We start from the raw sequence: 21791 nt of genomic DNA on the forward strand, positions 1-21791 counted from the left end.
TGGAGGCTATATACAGGGGGTACCGGTACAGAGTCAATGTGGAGACTATATACAGGGGGTACCGGTACAGAGTCAATGTGGAGGCTATATACAGGGGGTACCGGTACAGAGTCAATGTGGAGGCTATATACAGGGGTACTGGTACAGTACAGAGTCAATGTGGAGGCTATATACAGGGGGTACTGGTACAGAGTCGGTACAGAGTCAATGTGGAGACTATATACAGGGGGTACCGGTACAGAGTCAATGTGGAGACTATATACAGGGGTACCGGTACAGAGTCAATGTGGAGACTATATACAGGGGGTACTGGTACAGAGTCAATGTGGAGACTATATACAGGGGGTACCGGTACAGAGTCAATGTGGAGACTATATACAGGGGGTACTGGTACAGAGTCAATGTGGAGACTATATACAGGGGGTACCAGTACAGAGTCAATGTGGAGGCTATATACAGGGGGTACTGGTACAGAGTCAATGTGGAGGCTATATACAGGGGGTACCGGTACAGAGTCAATGTGGAGGCTATATACAGGGGGTACAGAGTCAATGTGGGTACAGAGTCAATGTGGAGACTATATACAGGGGTACCAGTACAGAGTCAATGTGGAGGCTATATACAGGGGGTACTGGTACAGAGTCAATGTGGAGGCTATATACAGGGGTACTGGTACAGAGTCAATGTGGAGGCTATATACAGGGGGTACTGGTACAGAGTCAATGTGGAGGCTATATACAGGGGGTACCGGTACAGAGTCAATGTGGAGGCTATATACAGGGGGTACCGGTACAGAGTCAATGTGGAGGCTATATACAGGGGGTACCGGTACAGAGTCAATGTGGAGACTATATACAGGGGTACCGGTACAGAGTCAATGTGGAGGCTATATACAGGGGGTACCGGTACAGAGTCAATGTGGAGACTATATACAGGGGGGTACTGGTACAGAGTCAATGTGGAGACTATATACAGGGGGTACCGGTACAGAGTCAATGTGGAGGCTATATACAGGGGGTACCGGTACAGAGTCAATGTGGAGGCTATATACAGGGGGTACCGGTACAGAGTCAATGTGGAGGCTATACCTGGTACAGGAGGTACCGGTACAGAGTCAATGTGGAGGCTATATACAGGGGGTACCGGTACAGAGTCAATGTGGAGACTATATACAGGGGGTACTGGTACAGAGTCAATGTGGAGACTATATACAGGGGTACTGGTACAGAGTCAATGTGGAGGCTATATACATGTGGGGGTACCGGTACAGAGTCAATGTGGAGGCTATATACAGGGGGTACCGGTACAGAGTTAATGTGGAGGCTATATACAGGGGTACCGGTACAGAGTCAATGTGGAGACTATATACAGGGGTACTGGTACAGAGTCAATGTGGAGGCTATATACAGGGGTACTGGTACAGAGTCAATGTGGAGGCTATATACAGGGGGTACAGAGTCGGTACAGAGTCAATGTGGAGACTATATACAGGGGTACTGGTACAGAGTCAATGTGGAGGCTATATACAGGGGGTACGGTACAGAGTCAATGTGGAGACTATATACAGGGGGGTACCGGTACAGAGTCAATGTGGAGGCTATATACAGGGGTACCGGTACAGAGTCAATGTGGAGGCTATATACAGGGGTACTGGTACAGAGTCAATGTGGAGGCTATATACAGGGGGTACCGGTACAGAGTCAATGTGGAGACTATATACAGGGGTACCGGTACAGAGTCAATGTGGAGACTATATACAGGGGTACCGGTACAGAGTCAATGTGGAGACTATATACATGTGGGGGTACTGGTACAGAGTCAATGTGGAGACTATATACAGGGGTACCGGTACAGAGTCAATGTGGAGACTATATACAGGGGGTACTGGTACAGAGTCAATGTGGAGGCTATATACAGGGGTACTGGTACAGAGTCAATGTGGAGGCTATATACATGGGGTACTGGTACAGAGTCAATGTGGAGGCTATATACAGGGGGTACCGGTACAGAGTCAATGTGGAGGATATATACAGGGGTACCGGTACAGAGTCAATGTGGAGGATATATAGTCATGTGGGGTACCGGTACAGAGTCAATGTGGAGGCTATATACAGGGGGTACCGGTACAGAGTCAATGTGGAGGCTATATACAGGGAGTACCGGTACAGAGTCAATGTGGAGGATACAGAGTCAATGTGGAGGCTATAGGGGTATACACGGTACAGAGTCAATGGGGTACAGGGGTACAGAGTCAATGTGGAGGCTATATACAGGGGGTACCGGTACAGAGTCAATGTCAATGTGCGGGGTCACCGGTGTCGAAGTAATTGAGGAAATATGTCATATGTACATGTAGGTAGAGTTATAATGACTAGCCATTTGATTAGCTGTTCAGGAGTCTTATGGCTTGGGGGTAGATGCTATTTAGGAGCATCAGGGCCCTAGATTTGGCACTCTGGTACCCCTTGCCGTGCGGTAGCAGAGAGAACAGTCTATGCCTAGGGTGGCTGGAGTCTTTGACAATTTTTAGGGCCTTCCTCTGACACCGCCTGGTGTAGAGGTCCTGGATGGCAGGAAGCTTAGCCCCAGTGATGAACTGGGCCGTTCGCACTACCCTCTGTAGTTCCTTGCGATCGGAGGCCGAGCAGTTGCCATACCAGGCAGTGATGCAACCTTTCAGGATGCTCTTGATGGTGCAGCTGCAAAACATTTTGAGGATCTGAGGACCCATGCCAAATCATTTCAGGCTCCTATGCAGGAATAGGTTTTGTCGTACCCTCTTCACAACTGTCTTGGTGTGCTTGGACCATGTTAGTTTGTTGGGGATGTGAACGCCAAGGAACTTGAAGCTCTCAACCTGCTCCACTACAGCCCTGTCGATGAGAATGGGGGTGTGCTCGGTCCTCCTTTTCCTGTAGTCCACAATCATCTTTGTCTTGATCACATTGAGGGAGAGGTTGTTGTCCTGGCACCACACGGTCAGGTCTCTGACCTCCTCCCTATAGGCTGTCTCATCGTTGTTGGTGATCAGGCCTACCACTGTTGTGTCATCTGCAAACTTGATGATGGTGTTGGAGTGAACAAGGAGTACAGGAGGGGTCTGAGCACGCACCCCCGAGGGGCCCCCGTGTGGAGGATCAGCGTGGTGGATGTGTTGTTACCTACCCTCACCACCTGGGGGCGGCCTGTCAGGAAGTCCAGGATCCAGTTGCAGAGGTGTTTAGTCCCAGGGTCCTTAGCTTAGTGATGAGCTTTGAGGGAACTATGGTGTTGAAAGGCATTCAAAAGTTTGGGGTCACTTATAAATGTCATGGTTTTTGAAAGAAAATCACATTTTTTTCATTAAAATAACATCAAAATGATCAGAAATACAGTGTAGGCATTGTTAATGTTGTAAATGACTATTGTAGCTGGAAACGTCCGATTTTTTATGGAATATCTTCATAGGCCTACAGAGGCCCATTATCAGCAAACATCACTCCTGTGTTCCAATTCTGGTGACATGATAATCAATGCTTGGCAGCCATTTGACAAATAAACATTATTCATCTTATCCATAATAATCTCATGTCGGTGGCCTAGCCTATTCCACAAATGGGAATTTAACCGCAAAAGTTATTTTTAATGTGCCTCACATCACGCACAGCCTTTTATCTACAACAATTCCATTTGAGGGAAACGCATATCTGGTGGGAAAATGCGCATGTTGATTTTATGCAGATTTTAGAATATATTGCCAATTGGATAGAAACCTAGTTACTGAGAAGAATCTGAATCTCTGCATTGCTTGAGAAATATAGAAGACACTTCTAGAGATGAGACTTCTAAGAGATCCCCTTAGAAGTAGGCTATTCCCTATATATTCTGTATCAAAAGGGTTCTCATTGGATCCAAGGGTGTGAATGAACTGAGAATTTTTTAATGACTTTGTCTTCCGTTTTAACTATGATTAACCACATCCTGCTGGAGCTGTATCTGATGATGTTGGTCGAAGTAACTGATTTCAAAGACACAACCCATAATGTTGTTTCAGTTGTTTCTCAAACCTAGTATTGATTTCATATCGGGGTGTATGCAGTACCTGGCCAAATTAAAGGACGGCTAAACATTGTGAGTTGGCCTCCATTTTAGATTTGTTTTGTTAAGAAATTCAAACGCGAGTTGGTTTCCCAGTGTGATTTGACGTGGCTGTCTCATGTGTGTTTGCAGGTGGTCGAGTAGGCCGAATGTTTTTGCCAAATAGCGTCAGTTGGGCTGGTGTGTAACTGTGGCAAAGTTGGTTTGCCTTTGGATGGCCTGGCTCCGGGGCTAGTTAAGGACCGTTAATAAATTACTTATTGTAAAATGAGAGTTGCATTTTGCACACCTAGTAGTTCCCATTAAATGCTTTCGATATTTGTATATTCATTTCTAAAATGTATAGTTTTGAGGTTAAGTTATTGAAATTTGGAGCTAGGCTGGGCCCTGCTCCTTCTCCACCGAGCCCATCTGAACCAGTTTCCTGGGGCTGTTTTCCCTCTCTCTGACCCTGGTGGACACCCTTATGAGTCTGTCCCTGCCTGTCCTCCACCTTCAGCTGATTGATTGCATTTGTGTTTATTAAGAAGTAGAAAGCTTAATAACTAACATTACTGACTAGTTAAAACATTTTTTTTAAAGTAAAATAAATACTCGCTCCATCAAAGGAAACAATCCCTTTGGATTGCTGGAATTGGTGTTATTCTAAATTTCTGATCACACATCAGTACTCTGTAGCATTCACTCTCCCTCTCTCAGGGAGACACCGCTCTCCTGGGCCTCCAGCTCAGCAGGCACCACATCTGCCTGCTGGTTCAGATCGCCTGCTACACCTACGCCTCCTCCTCTAGCCCGTGGTGGTTCTGAACACTACTGGACCACACTGGGTCCTGGTCCATCGGAGACCGCCATGACCCGGGGTGAAATTTCCCTTATGTACAGATCTAGGATCAGCTTCTCCTCCTCCGATCCTAACCTTAATCAGTGGTGGGAAAAATGCAAACCTGGCCCAAGATCAGCAACTACGGGCAACTTCACCCTACACCCTAAAAAAAAAAAAAGCCAGAAATGTTCAATATGCACTAAAAGCTTTATTTCGCTCTAATTTTTCACACATTTGTTTACCTCCCTGTGTTTGAACGTTTCCCCGTTGCCAAGATAATCCATCCACCTAACAGGTGTGGCATATCAAGAAGCTGATTAAACAGCAAGGCCATTACACAGGTGCACCTTGTGCAGGGGACAAAAGGCCACTAAAATGTGCAGTTGTGTCACAACACAATGCCACAGATGTCTCAAGTTGAGGGAGCGTACAATTGGCATGCTGATTGCAGGAATGTCCACCAGAGCTGTTGCCAGAGAATTGAATGGTCATTTCTCTACCATAAGCCACCTCCGTCATTTTAAGAGAATTTGGCAGGACGTCCAACTGGCCTCACAATCGCAGACCATGTGTATGGTTTTGTGTGGGTGAGTGGTTTGCCGATGTCAATGTTGTGAACAGAGTGCCCCATGGTGGCTGTGTGGTCATGGTATAGGCAGGCATAAGTTAGACAACAAACACAATAGCATTTTATCAATGGCAATTTGAATGCACAGAGATACCGTGATGAGATCCTGAGGCCCATCGTCGTGCCATTTATCCGCCGCCATCACCTCATGTTTTAGCACGATAATGCACGGCCCAGTGTCACAAGGATCTGTACACAATTCCTGGAAGCTGAAAATGTCCCAGTTCTTCCATGGCCTGCATACTCAGACATTTCACCCTTTGAGCATGTGTGGGATGCTCTGGAGCAACATGTACGGCAATATCAAGCATCTTCGCACAGCCATTGTGAAGTAAAATATTTGAAATTGTTATTTTTTTGTTCAGTATAATCCCTGCTGTATAAGTAGTTGTTTTTTAAAAACTTTATTTATAGTGTTGGTATATACTTTGACTGACTGATGTACAGCTAATTGCCTATCAGGGATAATAAAGATAATATTATCGATCAGTGATAGTCTACGACACCCCGGTTTCACGTCCAGAATAACATAAGATTTACAACACCAGTTTTGACCACAAGAACTTTACTAGAATTTGATCCAAGTTCATTGTCTATACAGGGTATATTTATATCATTGTCTATACAGGGTATATTTATATCATTGGCTATACAGGATATGTTTACAAGGGCTGAGATCAGGGGGAGGGAGAGAAAACAGAACACTAGAAATACAACTGAGGTATTAGCTAAAAGCATGTACACGTATGTCATCATATACTAGTAAATATCAATTACGACCAACGGTTAAAGATGCAGTGTCCTCTGCTTAAAAAACATTTTATATCACAACATGAGGTAGGAGAACCGTGTCTCGTTTCATGCAAAGAACAAACGTCTCAATCACACTGCATTGTTGTTGGCAACATGGTTTGCAAAAGTCATACAGACACTCACTGCCATACATCTTTCAGAATATAGCATTTTAAGAAAAAGAAAAGTTGGTTTTGAAACAGCCATAAAAATATTTTCTTATTTTTAAACTACCGATTTGTCAGGTGTAGCCTACTAAATTTAAACTGAAAATATGGCGTACACGTAGTGTTTATACCTCAGAGAAAACCAAAACACACATAACCATTTTTTTTGTGTTGGATTAACATCCTAGCTAGCTCCCACTCTGCTAAATAAGAACGGTGTTCCTAAATAAATATCCAACTACAAAGCATTAATGGAAACAATTGATCCAACACTTCTTCAGCGGATCCCAAATCCAACTTGTAGATATCGTTTAGACTACTACCTCTTCTACCCTACGTCACCTTCATTAAAGGGATCGTTCAGTGATTTCACTTTTTTTTTTTAAAGCAAAATCGCTGCGCTATCCATTTAAATCTGGGAACAATCCATTTGGGATGGATGTAAAAAATAAAAAATAAAATAAAAAAGCAAGGCCAAGGGTCTAGTAGTAAGTCGAGTTGGACAAAATACACAGCTATAAAAAAATAAATACAAATAAAATAAACTGTACAAAGCACATGACTGTGGTTAAGTCCCAAATGGCAACCTATTCCCTTTATAGTGCACTACCTTTGACCAGGGCCCATAGTCTTCTAGTTCTCATAACATTGCAAATGCAAGAGGGCACAGCACACCGTGTTACAGCATAGTATGTCTTGATTTATTTTAATCGATTGTATCCATCACATCATTAGCATGGCATTAAACTAAAGTAAATATAGAGCGCCCTCTTCTGTATACATTTACATTTACACCAACAGAAAACATAGAAATACATTTGATACCCCAAAACGATTGTTGCAGACTGTTCTAGGAGGTAACTATGGCGATAATAACAAAACCTAATACTGATCATCTTGTGATGTAAAACACCAATGCAGTCCCAAGGACCCTATACCCCCAAGACGATAAAGTGTTGTTGACAAATTATTAGGACACAAACCCCAGCGCTACATGATAATAAATCTCTCCCCTTCTTCATCGCTACTGTGCTTCGGTCACTGGCAAATACACATGCGCTCAGAACCAAACGCACTTCTCTCTCGCTCCACTTTGCAGCATTTAGAGGCTACATTTGTATAGTTTGATTAGGTAGTTGGTCAACAAGTTGTGTGTTAGGTTTCTCCCTCCCCACCTGTCTGTCACAAATGACACGCTATTCCGTATATAGTGCACCATTTTTTAAATGTTCTTTTACCAGAGCCCTATGGACACTATAGAATAGTGTCACTTAGGACACAAACAATTCGTTTTTATACCATAAACATACTAAAGTCAGATATCATTAAACTAACAAACCATATTAAGGGGATCCATTTACTTAGTTACATGCAAACCTTTTTTTGTTATGTTTTCAAATTTAGTTTAAAAAATATATAAACATGTTCGGTGCATATTCAAATTTGTCTGGTGGTGTGGTTTAGTGTACGAAAAATGGATTAAGAGAGAAAGCGTATACATTATGATTACACGTCAAGTCTATCAGGGTGAAATCATCATCCAGGAAATAAACAAATCAATGTAATCAGGTCTGGGAAGTACTGTAACGACGTACTTCCTTTCCCATTCAGCCCTGCGGTCGTATCCGAACACCATGCACTTCAACAGAAATTTACACCCTTTAAAAAAAAGTGCGCTCCACAATATCAGTGTACACAGCGGAGCGACAACAATAAATTCTAATCTGCCCAAGACAGTCACTATCCGTTAGTCCCAATGTAGGCATGCCGTAAAAAAAAAAAAAAAAAATGTTAATTAACAGCCGATCACTCTTGAATTCTGCTATTGTTGATAACCGTAAAGAAGAAGTCTGTCTGCTGCGTACGATGACGTTATATTGCGGAGTGTTCCTTTAGCAGAGTAAACGAGAAGTCAAATCTGATTTTTTCAAAGACTCAGGCAACAGAAACATAACGGATGTTTTTACAGCGTCGGCCTTGCCTGGTCCAGTCAATTTTATAATAACCTTTAGAATATTATCCCATGGCATAGTTAATATATTAAATTACTAATGTATGTACAAAGTGAATATAAATCTTTAGTTCATACATTAAATATATTTCTTTCCCCCTCAAAATAATTTCCAAAAGTTTATGGAACAACGGTCGGTAGAGCAGAATGGATTGGATTTGTTTTGCATGTAACTGAATTTCACATCGGACACCCAGGGCGTTGTTTCGTTGTAGTTTTGTGGGGTGGTTTTTGTCCTCATGAAAATAATGGGTTTTGAAGCTTTGTTTAAACGTTGCTGCTTAATAACAAAATAAGTCCTACTATATTATAAGTACTGTGTCAGGGCATGGTGTAAACTCGGTTCTAAAGGGAACTCTTTCTTTAGAGATCTGCATTGAAAAGTCCGAGCACAGTGGAATGTCTACCAATTTGCATGTATAGCAGATGCATAAAAAATATGCTTAGAGTTTAAACCAAGGCCCTCTTTTAAATAACTATTTACATGCAACCTGGCTCTAAGGGTCTGGGGGGGGGCTATAAAAAGACTTCCCTGCTCTCTTAGGGTCCGCCTGTGACGGCTAAATCCGTTCTGTGTGAGCTAGCTGATTGGGTGCTGGGTGTGCTGTTCGCCTGGACTTCTACACAAAAAAATCACACTACCCCCGGCTTGATGTGCATTGCTTTGGTGTGTGTGTGGGAGGTATGGCAGCTGCCCACATTCTGATGAGACAAAAGGGGCTCCCCTCTCCCGGCCCACCAAGCCTGAGAGGGTGTCTGCCCCCTGCACTCCCGCTCTCTCTGCCTGATGGTCTCTCCCCTTCCTCTCTTCGCCTGACTGTACCTCCCTGCCTGGGCCAGGCAAGGCTCTGTTTGTTCAGTGAGGTGGAATAAAGTGGAGGGGAAAGAGGAAGGGCCCTGGATCCCAGGCAGGCAGATCAGATGTCAGGCTGGACTAATTCCGTTCACCTGTGACCCATATTCCCCCAGGCAGACAGCTAGCCCCTGCAGCTCTCAGAGTGTGCATCCCAAATAACAACCTACTCCCTATATTGTGCACTACTATATAGGGAATAGGGCATTCTGAGTGCACTACATCAAAAGTAGTGCACTATACGGGGAATAGTCTACTATTTGGGACAGAGAGGGTCTCAGAGGAGAGAGGGTGGCAAGACCCTAACTGTTGCTAACAGGGAAATCAAACACTCAAACTCAACACCACTTTTCGCTTATTTGAAAGTAATGTGTATAAGGATTTTTATTTATTTTTTTAAACAAAGGTGAAACGAAAATGTGTATCCATAAAATGTCCTGTGTGGCTAGTAGCTGGGCCAGAGGACTGGACTGCCTGTATGAGATGGGGAACACCCAAGCGGGCGCCATCTTAGCTCCAGCAGCTCCAGTTGGCGTGCCAGGTAGTAGTAGAAAGAGTGACAACGCCAGTGTAACTGCAGTTCAGAACAGAGGCAAGGGGCAGGGCCAGGATAGAACTGTCTGTCTGACCTCCCACACTGCATGTGGGCTACAACACATCAAATCCACAATCTAAAGGAGGGAGGGAAGGAGGAGAGGATGCGAGGGAAGGAGGAGAGGATGCGAGGAGAGTGTCCTTAAAAACATCCTACTCCTATCGGTCTGCCAAGCAGTCATTTGTTCATTCAGTAAAACTATAAATTAAAAAACAAACATATATATCCCCAAAAAGTTGAAATACTGTTTACGGACAGGGGGCGGGGGTAAACCAAAACATTAGTTTAATATGGTGTTAAATTAATAAACAAACAGGAATCCTTATCCAAAAAAAACTAAAAGAGGAGGAGGGAGAGAGATACCTAGTCAGTTGTAAAACTGAATTCATTCAACTGAAATGTGTCCGCATTTAACCCAACCCCTCTGAATCAGAGAGGTGCGGGGGGGCTGCCATAATCAACATAAGAGAAGCAGCCTGGGGGAGAAGGGGGTAGACATGGTGAGGGAGGGGGTTGTCTGTGTCTGAAGGGCTGCCGTCTCTCCCAGCAGGGGGGTGAGGGATGAAGGGAGGGAGTCGCAGCAAAAGAACGGAGGTGAGAGAGAGAGACAGAAGGGGCATTTCTTAAGTTCCTCTACTTATGCGCATGGCCATTCTGCTGCTCGGCAGGGCCAGCGGTGTGTCCCTCTGTGTGGGGGGTGTGAGAGGAGGGGGTGGGGGGCGGAGAGGGGCTCCCTGTAGTGACGAAGGAGGCCGAGGTGGAGGCCGTCTGGCCCATCTGCTGTTGGAGCTGAGAGATGATTCTCTCCAGCTTCTCCCGGGCATCCCGCTCACTCCTCAACTCTTCCTGGAGCTTATCCCGGTCAGCCTCCGCACCATCCAACCTCCCACGCAGCTCTGCAAGCTAGAAGAGGGGAGGGAGGGGAGAGAAAGAGATGAAGTCAGGTTAGTCTGAACAGTACACACACACACAGCCAGCCTAAGCCCGACACCAAGAGGATGAAGGAGACAGCAGGAGGTGTGTGTGTGTGTTTGTGCGTGTCTGACTGTGTCCCTACTTGATCCTTGTGGGGACCTAAAATACCCACAAGGATAGTAAAACAACAAATTCTCCCTCGTGGGGACATTTGAGTCCCCATGAGGACAAAGGCTATTTTAAGCGTAGGTTTACAAGCGTAGGCTACAATTAGGGTTAGGGGTTTGTGGCTAGGTTTAAGAAAAAGCCATATCTCAGACTGGCCAATAAAAATAAAAGATTAAGATGGGCAAAAAAACGGACAATGGACAGAGATATGGCTTTTTCTTTGCAACTCTGCCTAGAAGGCCAGCATCCCGAAGTCGCCTCTTCACGGTTGATGTTGAGACTGGTGTTTTGCGGGTACTATTTAATGAAGCTGCCAGTTGAGGACTTGTGAGGTGTCTTTTTCTCAAACTAGACACTAATGTACTTGTGACACGGCCTGGGATCGAACACGGGTCTGTAGTGATGCAGTGCCTTAAGAGTTCTCCCGAGTGGCGCAGTGGTCTGTGTCTTTTTTGCAGATCCTCTCAAGCTCTGTCAGGTCGCATCTCTCCCCCTCTTTCAACCTGAGCCCTAGGACCATGCCTCAGGACCACCTGGCCTGATGACTCCTTGCTGTCCACCTGGTCGTGCTGCTGCTCCAGTTTCAACTGTTCTGCCTGCAGCAATGGACCTGTTCACCAAACGTGCTACCTTGTCCCAGATCTGGTGAATTCAACTTTGTAGAGACACTGAATGATCGGCTATGAAAAGCCAACTGACATTTACTCCTGGAGGTGCTGACCTGTTGCACCCTCTACAACCACTGTGATCATCATCATCAGACCCTGCTGGTCATCAATGAACATCTTGGCCATGTTCTGTTATAGTCTCCACCAGGCACAGCCAGAAGAAGACTGACCACTCCTCAGATCCTGGTTCCTCTCTAGGAAAAACTCCCTAGAAAGAACTGAACCTAGGAAGTAACCTAGCCACCGTGCTTCTACACCTGCATTGCTTGCTGTTTGGGCTTTTAGACTGTTTCTGTACAGCACTTTTTGACATCTGATCCTAACCCTGGTTAGCATAGCGATCCTAACCCTGGTTAGCATAGCGATCCTACCTGGTTAGCATAGCGTTCCTACCTGGTTAGCATAGCGTTCCTACCTGGTTAGCATAGCGTTCCTACCTGGTTAGCATAGCGTTCCTACCTGGTTAGCATAGCGTTCCTACCTGGTTAGCATAGCGTTCCTCCTGGTGTGTGTTGTCACACACACAGCTCTGCTGTCTCAGCTGTTCCAGTCTGTGCTCCAACTCCCTCTGCTCCTCCCTCACCTGCCCCAGCCTGTGGGCATGCTCAGTGTGCACCGCCTCCAGCTCACTCTGCAGCTCACACTGCTCTGCTGCCAGCTGCTGCAGCCTGACAGCCTCGCCTCCACGCAGCGCCTCCAACTCCTACACACAGAGACACACAGGATGACAGGTTACATTTCCTGATTGAATTGCTCCAGTTACTGAACAACTAACATAAACCATAAGGGGTATCAAAGTTCAGCAAAACGGTACACTATAAAAAAACAGAAATTATTACGAATGTAAAATGTTGAATTCAATTAAATGGAGGCGATTCAAAATGTGTAGACAACCAGCTGACATGGAGTGTTTCTGCTGGACAGGAACAAATTAGAGCAGTCCGGGGGGGTTGGGGGGGGTCAACACCGATCTACACTATTGACTGTGGCTGGTGCCATTTTTTCTGGCTGGAGTTGACCATCTCTAGTTGTCTGTAGTGTCTCACCATCTCTAGCTGCAGCTGGTTGTGCAGGGTGGAATGCAGCTTCTCCTGCTGTCTGCTGTACATCTGAACGATCTCCACTACGATCCTTTCCTTGTCGTCCTCACAGACAGAAGACAGGACATCTTTACTCCCCAGCGCCGCTACCGACGTGGTCATCGCTACAGCAGAAGAACTCTTGTTGCTGGGGATGGTCTCCATGGAAACTGGCTGCTGGCGGTCCCGGTCAGCAGTAGAAACAACGCGCTGCTGAGACTTGGCGTCATTGACAACGGGAGGAGCAGGGGGAGAGGCATGGAGATCTGAGGAGCGAGAGGGGGAGGAAGGAGAGGTTGAGAGGGGGAGGAAGGAGAGGCTGCAGGAGAAGCAGTATAGTCAACCCCCCCACACACAGCAGTCAACCCACACCCATGCATGGGTAACTAAGATAAGACAGTGTACAATGCTTTGTCCACTCTGTGTATACTGTATGCACTCACAAATACACAACCAACCACATGGATGGAGAGAACACACACACACACACACACACACACACACACACACAGGCCCTTAAACTTAACAAGTATTGGCACATGTGCGAATAGTGATTAATAGCTAAATAAATGCTACAGAGGTTGTTTTCACAAGTATTTCTGCCATTTTGTTTCATATCTGGTAATACATAACGAAATAGGAATCCTAACATTATAGCTATCCAAGCAACACTGCCTGGCTGGGCGTCTGTGTACACTGCTTAAAGGTGTCATTTATTAGCAATGCGCACAGGCATAAACGTTGGGTTAACTACTAAAGTGAGACTATGCATGTTTCGTTGATATTTACATTGTTTAGTTCACAAATTCAGTTGCTTTTCAAATGCTTGCGGTTTTTTTTCTTCCACTACTAGCGAAGAGAAGAAACATCTCTCAGTGAGTCAGATTCTCACAGGAGATGACTCAAATGGCCCTGTTACCAAGGTAACCTTAAAAGGGGCAGCTGAACTTTGTCTCATCTGTGATATTTTTGGGGAAAAAAATATATAAAATTACATTGACCAATATACCACACTAAAGATTAATAGAAATACATTTCTTTAAAAAAAAAAGCATGCTTATCCATTTTGTTGTGTTTTCTGGTGTATTTAAAACAAAAATAAGTGTTCCGGTAAAAAATGTATATTAAAAAAATATTTATATGTTTTTATCTACCTGCCACAGTGGCCGGGCAAAAAAATAAATAATAATAATAATAATAATGTTTTAGGCCACGGCTACACACACACACACACACACACACACACACACACACACACACACACACACACACACACACACACACACACACCTTACTCAACACTTCAAGGTCAGACTGGGAAACAGCAGCAGCATGCACACGCAAGCTCTTCTGTCTTTGTGGGGACTTAAAACCAAAAGTCTCCATAAGGATAGTAAAACAAGGACAATTCTCCCTAGTGGGGGACATTTCCAGAATCCCCATGAGGACAAAAGCTATTTTAAGCTTAGGGGTTAGGTTTCGGTGTAGGGATACGTTTATAATTAGGGTAAGGGGTTAGTTGTTCGGTTTAGGGTTACGGAAAACATGATTTTGAATGAAAAGGATAATAGGTCCCCACGAGGATAGAAGAACATAACTTACATGTGTGTGTGTGGTACTGACCCATAGCAGTGTCTTGGTGGCCGTGGGCCAGTCTCCTACTGTAGTGGTGTTTGAGCAGCACCCCCAGAACCTCAGAGCTGACCTCCGGCTGATCACTCAGAGACACATTAGGAGCCACCATCTTATCATATGTACACAGGTTGTAACTAGGGAGAGAGGAGGAGAGAGACATGGTGTTATGTATACAGGTTGTAACTACAGGGAGAGACATGGTGTTATGTATACAGGTTGTAACTAGGGAGAGAGAGAGGAGAGAGACATGGTGTTATGTATACAGGTTGTAACTAGGGAGAGAGAGGAGGAGAGAGACATGGTGTTATGTATACAGGTTGTAACTAGGGAGAGAGAGGAGGAGAGAGACATGGTGTTATGTATACAGGTTGTAACTACAGGGAGAGGAGGAGAGAGACATGGTGTTATGTATACAGGTTGTAACTACAGGGAGAGAGAGACATGGTGTTATGTATACAGGTTGTAACTACAGGGAGAGAGGAGGAGAGAGAGACATGGTGTTATGTATACAGGTTGTAACTAGGAGAGAGAGAGGAGGAGAGAGACATGGTGTTATGTATACAGGTTGTAACTACAGAGAGAGAGAGGAGAGAGAGACATGGTGTTATGTATACAGGTTGTAACTACAGGGAGAGAGAGGAGAGAGACATGGTGTTATGTATACAGGTTGTAACTACAGGGAGAGAGAGGAGGAGAGAGACATGGTGTTATGTATACAGGTTGTAACTAGGGAGACATGGTGTTATGTATACAGGTTGAGGGAGAGAGACATGGTGTTATGTATACAGGTTGTAACTAGGGAGAGAGAGGAGGAGAGAGACATGGTGTTATGTATACAGGTTGTAACTAGGGAGAGAGAGAGAGAGAGAGACATGGTGTTATGTATACAGGTTGTAACTACAGGAGAGAGAGAGAGAGAGAGACATGGTGTTATGTATACAGGTTGTAACTACAGGAGAGAGAGGAGAGAGAGACATGGTGTTATGTATACAGGTTGTAACTAGGAGTAACTAGAGAGAGAGGAGGAGAGAGACATGGTGTTATGTATACAGGTTGTAACTACAGGAGAGAGAGAGGAGAGAGACATGGTGTTATGTATACAGGTTGTAACTAGGGAGGGAGAGAGAGGAGGAGAGAGACATGGTGTTATGTATACAGGTTGTAACTACAGGAGAGAGAGGAGAGAGACATGGTGTTATGTATACAGGTTGTAACTAGGGAGAGAGAGAGAGGAGGAGAGAGACATGGTGTTATGTATACAGGTTGTAACTACAGAGAGAGAGGAGGAGAGAGACATGGTGTTATGTATACAGGTTGTAACTACAGAGAGAGAGAGGAGAGAGAGACATGGTGTTATGTATACAGGTTGTAACTAGGGAGAGAGAGAGAGGAGGAGAGAGACATGGTGTTATGTATACAGGTTGTAACTAGGGAGAGAGAGAGAGGAGGAGAGAGACATGGTGTTATGTATACAGGTTGTAACTAGGGAGAGAGAGGAGAGAGACATGGTGTTATGTATACAGGTTGTAACTACAGAGAGAGAGAGAGGAGGAGAGAGACATGGTGTTATGTATACAGGTTGTAACTAGGGAGAGAGGAGAGACATGGTGTTATGTATACAGGTTGTAACTAGGGAGAGAGAGGAGGAGAGACATGGTGTTATGTATACAGGTTGTAACTAGGAGAGAGAGAGAGGAGAGACATGGTGTTATGTATACAGGTTGTAACTACAGAGAGAGAGAGAGGAGAGAGACATGGTGTTATGTATACAGGTTGTAACTACAGGGAGAGAGAGGAGGAGAGAGACATGGTGTTATGTATACAGGTTGTAACTAGGGAGAGAGAGGAGAGAGAGACATGGTGTTATGTATACAGGTTGTAACTACAGAGAGAGAGAGAGGAGAGAGACATGGTGTTATGTATACAGGTTGTAACTAGGGAGAGAGAGAGAGAGAGAGACATGGTGTTATGTATACAGGTTGTAACTAGGGGAGAGAGGAGGAGAGAGACATGGTGTTATGTATACAGGTTGTAACTAGGAGAGAGAGAGGAGAGAGACATGGTGTTATGTATACAGGTTGTAACTAGGGAGAGAGAGAGGAGGAGAGAGACATGGTGTTATGTATACAGGTTGTAACTAGGGAGAGAGAGAGAGGAGAGAGACATGGTGTTATGTATACAGGTTGTAACTAGGGGAGAGAGAGAGGAGAGAGACATGGTGTTATGTATACAGGTTGTAACTAGGGAGAGAGAGGAGGAGAGAGACATGGTGTTATGTATACAGGTTGTAACTAGGGGAGAGAGAGGAGAGAGAGACATGGTGTTATGTATACAGGTTGTAACTAGGGAGAGAGAGGAGGAGAGAGACATGGTGTTATGTATACAGGTTGTAACTAGGGAGAGAGAGGAGGAGAGAGACATGGTGTTATGTATACAGGTTGTAACTAGGCAGAGAGACATGGTGTTATGTATACAGGTTGTAACTAGGGAGAGAGACATGGTGTTATGTATACAGGTTGTAACTAGGGAGAGGAGGAGAGAGACATGGTGTTATGTATACAGGTTGTAACTAGGGAGAGAGACATGGTGTTATGTATACAGGTTGTAACTAGGGGAGAGGAGGAGAGAGACATGGTGTTATGTATACAGGTTGTAACTAGGGAGAGAGAGGAGAGAGACATGGTGTTATGTATACAGGTTGTAACTAGGGAGAGAGGAGGAGAGAGACATGGTGTTATGTATACAGGTTGTAACTACAGAGAGAGAGAGAGGAGAGAGACATGGTGTTATGTATACAGGTTGTAACTAGGAGAGAGAGAGGTTGAGAGAGACATGGTGTTATGTATACAGGTTGTAACTAGGGAGAGAGAGAGGAGAGAGACATGGTGTTATGTATACAGGTTGTAACTAGGGAGAGAGGAGGAGAGACATGGTGTTATGTATACAGGTTGTAACTAGGGAGAGAGAGGAGGAGAGACATGGTGTTATGTATACAGGTTGTAACTAGGGAGAGAGAGGAGGAGAGAGACATGGTGTTATGTATACAGGTTGTAACTAGGGGAGAGAGAGAGAGAGAGAGAGACATGGTGTTATGTATACAGGTTGTAACTAGGGAGAGAGGAGAGAGAGACATGGTGTTATGTATACAGGTTGTAACTAGGGAGAGAGGAGGAGAGAGACATGGTGTTATGTATACAGGTTGTAACTAGGGGAGAGAGGAGGAGAGAGACATGGTGTTATGTATACAGGTTGTAACTACAGAGAGAGAGAGAGGAGGAGAGAGACATGGTGTTATGTATACAGGTTGTAACTAGGGAGAGAGAGAGGAGAGAGAGACATGGTGTTATGTATACAGGTTGTAACTAGGGAGAGAGGAGGAGAGACATGGTGTTATGTATACAGGTTGTAACTAGGAGAGAGGAGAGAGAGACATGGTGTTATGTATACAGGTTGTAACTAGGGGAGAGAGAGGAGGAGAGACATGGTGTTATGTATACAGGTTGTAACTAGGGAGAGAGAGGAGGAGAGACATGGTGTTATGTATACAGGTTGTAACTAGGGAGAGAGAGGAGGAGAGAGACATGGTGTTATGTATACAGGTTGTAACTACAGAGAGAGGAGGAGAGAGACATGGTGTTATGTATACAGGTTGTAACTATGGTGGAGGTTGAGAGAGAGGAGAGAGACATGGTGTTATGTATACAGGTTGTAACTACAGAGAGAGAGGAGAGAGACATGGTGTTATGTATACAGGTTGTAACTAGGGAGAGAGAGGAGGAGAGACATGGTGTTATGTATACAGGTTGTAACTAGGGAGAGAGAGTAACTAGGGAGAGAGAGACATGGTGTTATGTATACAGGTTGTAACTACAGGGAGAGAGAGGAGAGAGACATGGTGTTATGTATACAGGTTGTAACTAGGGAGAGAGAGGAGGAGAGAGACATGGTGTTATGTATACAGGTTGTAACTAGGGAGAGAGAGAGGAGGAGAGAGACATGGTGTTATGTATACAGGTTGTAACTAGGGAGAGAGAGGAGGAGAGACATGGTGTTATGTATACAGGTTGTAACTAGGGAGAGAGAGGAGGAGAGACATGGTGTTATGTATACAGGTTGTAACTAGGGAGAGGGAGAGAGACATGGTGTTATGTATACAGGTTGTAACTAGGGAGAGGGAGGAGAGAGACATGGTGTTATGTATACAGGTTGTAACTAGGAGAGAGAGGAGGAGAGAGACATGGGTGTTATGTAACTACAGGTTGTATACAGGTTGTAACTAGGGAGAGGGAGAGAGACATGGTGTTATGTATACAGGTTGTAACTAGGGAGAGAGAGGAGGAGAGACATGGTGTTATGTATACAGGTTGTAACTAGGGAGAGAGAGGAGGAGAGAGACATGGTGTTATGTATACAGGTTGTAACTAGGGAGAGAGAGGAGGAGAGAGACATGGTGTTATGTATACAGGTTGTAACTAGGGAGAGAGAGAGAGGAGGAGAGAGACATGGTGTTATGTATACAGGTTGTAACTAGGGGAGAGAGAGGAGGAGAGAGACATGGTGTTATGTATACAGGTTGTAACTAGGGGGAGAGGAGGAGAGACATGGTGTTATGTATACAGGTTGTAACTAGGGAGAGAGAGAGGAGGAGAGAGACATGGTGTTATGTATACAGGTTGTAACTAGGGAGAGAGAGGAGGAGAGAGACATGGTGTTATGTATACAGGTTGTAACTAGGGAGAGAGAGGAGGAGAGAGACATGGTGTTATGTATACAGGTTGTAACTAGGGAGAGAGGAGAGAGACATGGTGTTATGTATACAGGTTGTAACTAGGGGAGAGAGACAGGAGGTTGAGAGAGACATGGTGTTATGTATACAGGTTGTAACTAGGAGAGAGAGGAGGAGAGAGACATGGTGTTATGTATACAGGTTGTAACTAGGGAGAGAGAGGAGGAGAGAGACATGGTGTTATGTATACAGGTTGTAACTAGGGGAGAGAGAGGAGGAGAGAGACATGGTGTTATGTATACAGGTTGTAACTAGGAGAGAGAGGAGAGAGACATGGTGTTATGTATACAGGTTGTAACTAGGGAGAGAGAGAGAGGAGAGAGACATGGTGTTATGTATACAGGTTGTAACTAGGGAGAGAGAGAGGAGAGAGACATGGTGTTATGTATACAGGTTGTAACTAGGGAGAGAGAGGAGGAGAGAGACATGGTGTTATGTATACAGGTTGTAACTAGGGGGAGAGAGGAGGAGAGAGACATGGTGTTATGTATACAGGTTGTAACTAGGGAGAGAGAGGAGGAGAGAGACATGGTGTTATGTATACAGGTTGTAACTAGGGAGAGAGACATGGTGTTATGTATACAGGTTGTAACTAGGGAGAGAGAGGAGGAGAGAGACATGGTGTTATGTATACAGGTTGTAACTAGGGAGAGAGAGGAGGAGAGAGACATGGTGTTATGTATACAGGTTGTAACTAGGGAGAGAGAGAGGAGGAGAGAGACATGGTGTTATGTATACAGGTTGTAACTAGGGAGAGAGACATGGTGTTATGTATACAGGTTGTAACTAGGGAGAGAGAGGAGGAGAGACATGGTGTTATGTATACAGGTTGTAACTAGGGAGAGAGAGGAGGAGAGAGACATGGTGTTATGTATACAGGTTGTAACTAGGGAGAGAGAGAGAGGAGGGAGAGACATGGTGTTATGTATACAGGTTGTAACTAGGGAGAGAGACATGGTGTTATGTATACAGGTTGTAACTAGGGAGAGAGAGGAGGAGAGACATGGTGTTATGTATACAGGTTGTAACTAGGGAGAGAGAGGAGGAGAGAGACATGGTGTTATGTATACAGGTTGTAACTAGGGAGAGAGGAGGAGAGAGACATGGTGTTATGTATACAGGTTGTAACTAGGGAGAGAGAGGAGGAGAGAGACATGGTGTTATGTATACAGGTTGTAACTAGGGAGAGAGAGAGGAGGAGAGAGACATGGTGTTATGTATACAGGTTGTAACTAGGGAGAGAGAGGAGGAGAGAGACATGGTGTTATGTATACAGGTTGTAACTAGGGAGAGAGAGGAGGAGAGAGACATGGTGTTATGTATACAGGTTGTAACTACAGGGAGAGAGAGAGGAGAGAGACATGGTGTTATGTATACAGGTTGTAACTAGGGAGAGAGAGGAGGAGAGAGACATGGTGTTATGTATACAGGTTGTAACTACAGAGAGAGAGGAGGAGAGAGACATGGTGTTATGTATACAGGTTGTAACTAGGGAGAGAGAGGAGGAGAGAGACATGGTGTTATGTATACAGGTTGTAACTAGGGAGAGAGAGAGGAGGAGAGAGACATGGTGTTATGTATACAGGTTGTAACTAGGGAGAGAGGAGAGACATGGTGTTATGTATACAGGTTGTAACTAGGGAGAGAGAGGAGAGAGACATGGTGTTATGTATACAGGTTGTAACTACAGGGAGAGAGGAGGAGAGAGACATGGTGTTATGTATACAGGTTGTAACTAGGGAGAGAGAGGAGGAGAGAGACATGGTGTTATGTATACAGGTTGTAACTAGGGAGAGAGAGGAGGAGAGAGACATGGTGTTATGTATACAGGTTGTAACTAGGGGGAGAGAGAGGAGGAGAGAGACATGGTGTTATGTATACAGGTTGTAACTAGGGAGAGAGAGAGGAGAGAGACATGGTGTTATGTATACAGGTTGTAACTAGGGAGAGAGAGGAGGAGAGAGACATGGTGTTATGTATACAGGTTGTAACTAGGGAGAGAGAGGAGGAGAGAGACATGGTGTTATGTATACAGGTTGTAACTAGGGAGAGAGAGGAGGAGAGAGACATGGTGTTATGTATACAGGTTGTAACTAGGGAGAGAGAGAGGAGGAGAGAGACATGGTGTTATGTATACAGGTTGTAACTAGGGAGAGAGAGGAGGAGAGAGACATGGTGTTATGTATACAGGTTGTAACTAGGGAGAGAGGAGGAGAGAGACATGGTGTTATGTATACAGGTTGTAACTAGGGAGAGAGAGGAGGAGAGAGACATGGTGTTATGTATACAGGTTGTAACTAGGGAGAGAGAGGAGGAGAGAGACATGGTGTTATGTATACAGGTTGTAACTAGGGAGAGAGTATACAGGTTGAGGGAGGGAGAGAGACATGGTGTTATGTATACAGGTTGTAACTAGGAGAGAGAGGAGGAGAGAGACATGGTGTTATGTATACAGGTTGTAACTAGGGAGAGGGAGAGACATGGTGAGACATGGTGTTATGTATACAGGTTGTAACTAGGGAGAGAGAGGAGGAGAGAGACATGGTGTTATGTATACAGGTTGTAACTAGGGAGAGAGAGGAGGAGAGAGACAT

At 44.7% G+C, this 21791-nt stretch overlaps 1 protein-coding gene across 2 annotated transcripts in view; it reads right to left on the minus strand.

Annotated features, from left to right (window-relative positions):
* Positions 1-6076: 6076 nt before the first annotated feature.
* The window catches only part of LOC124009343 (ski-like protein), a 55863-nt gene continuing 40148 nt past the window's right edge, over positions 6077-21791 (minus strand). Inside the window, exons 5-8 of one of the 2 annotated variants that reach the window (XM_046321036.1) lie at positions 14400-14545; positions 12744-13042; positions 12179-12400; positions 6077-10849 (exon numbers count right to left, since the gene is read on the minus strand). In XM_046321036.1, coding sequence (XP_046176992.1) covers positions 10580-10849; positions 12179-12400; positions 12744-13042; positions 14400-14545 — 937 coding nt within the window. In that variant the 3' untranslated portion in view covers positions 6077-10579. Of the gene's footprint in view, positions 10850-12178; positions 12401-12743; positions 13043-14378; positions 14546-21791 lie in introns of both variants that reach the window. The other variant, XM_046321035.1, reaches the window with a different exon arrangement.

This window comes from Oncorhynchus gorbuscha, linkage group LG22 (genome assembly GCF_021184085.1).
Source record: "Oncorhynchus gorbuscha isolate QuinsamMale2020 ecotype Even-year linkage group LG22, OgorEven_v1.0, whole genome shotgun sequence".
Taxonomy (NCBI): domain Eukaryota; kingdom Metazoa; phylum Chordata; class Actinopteri; order Salmoniformes; family Salmonidae; genus Oncorhynchus; species Oncorhynchus gorbuscha.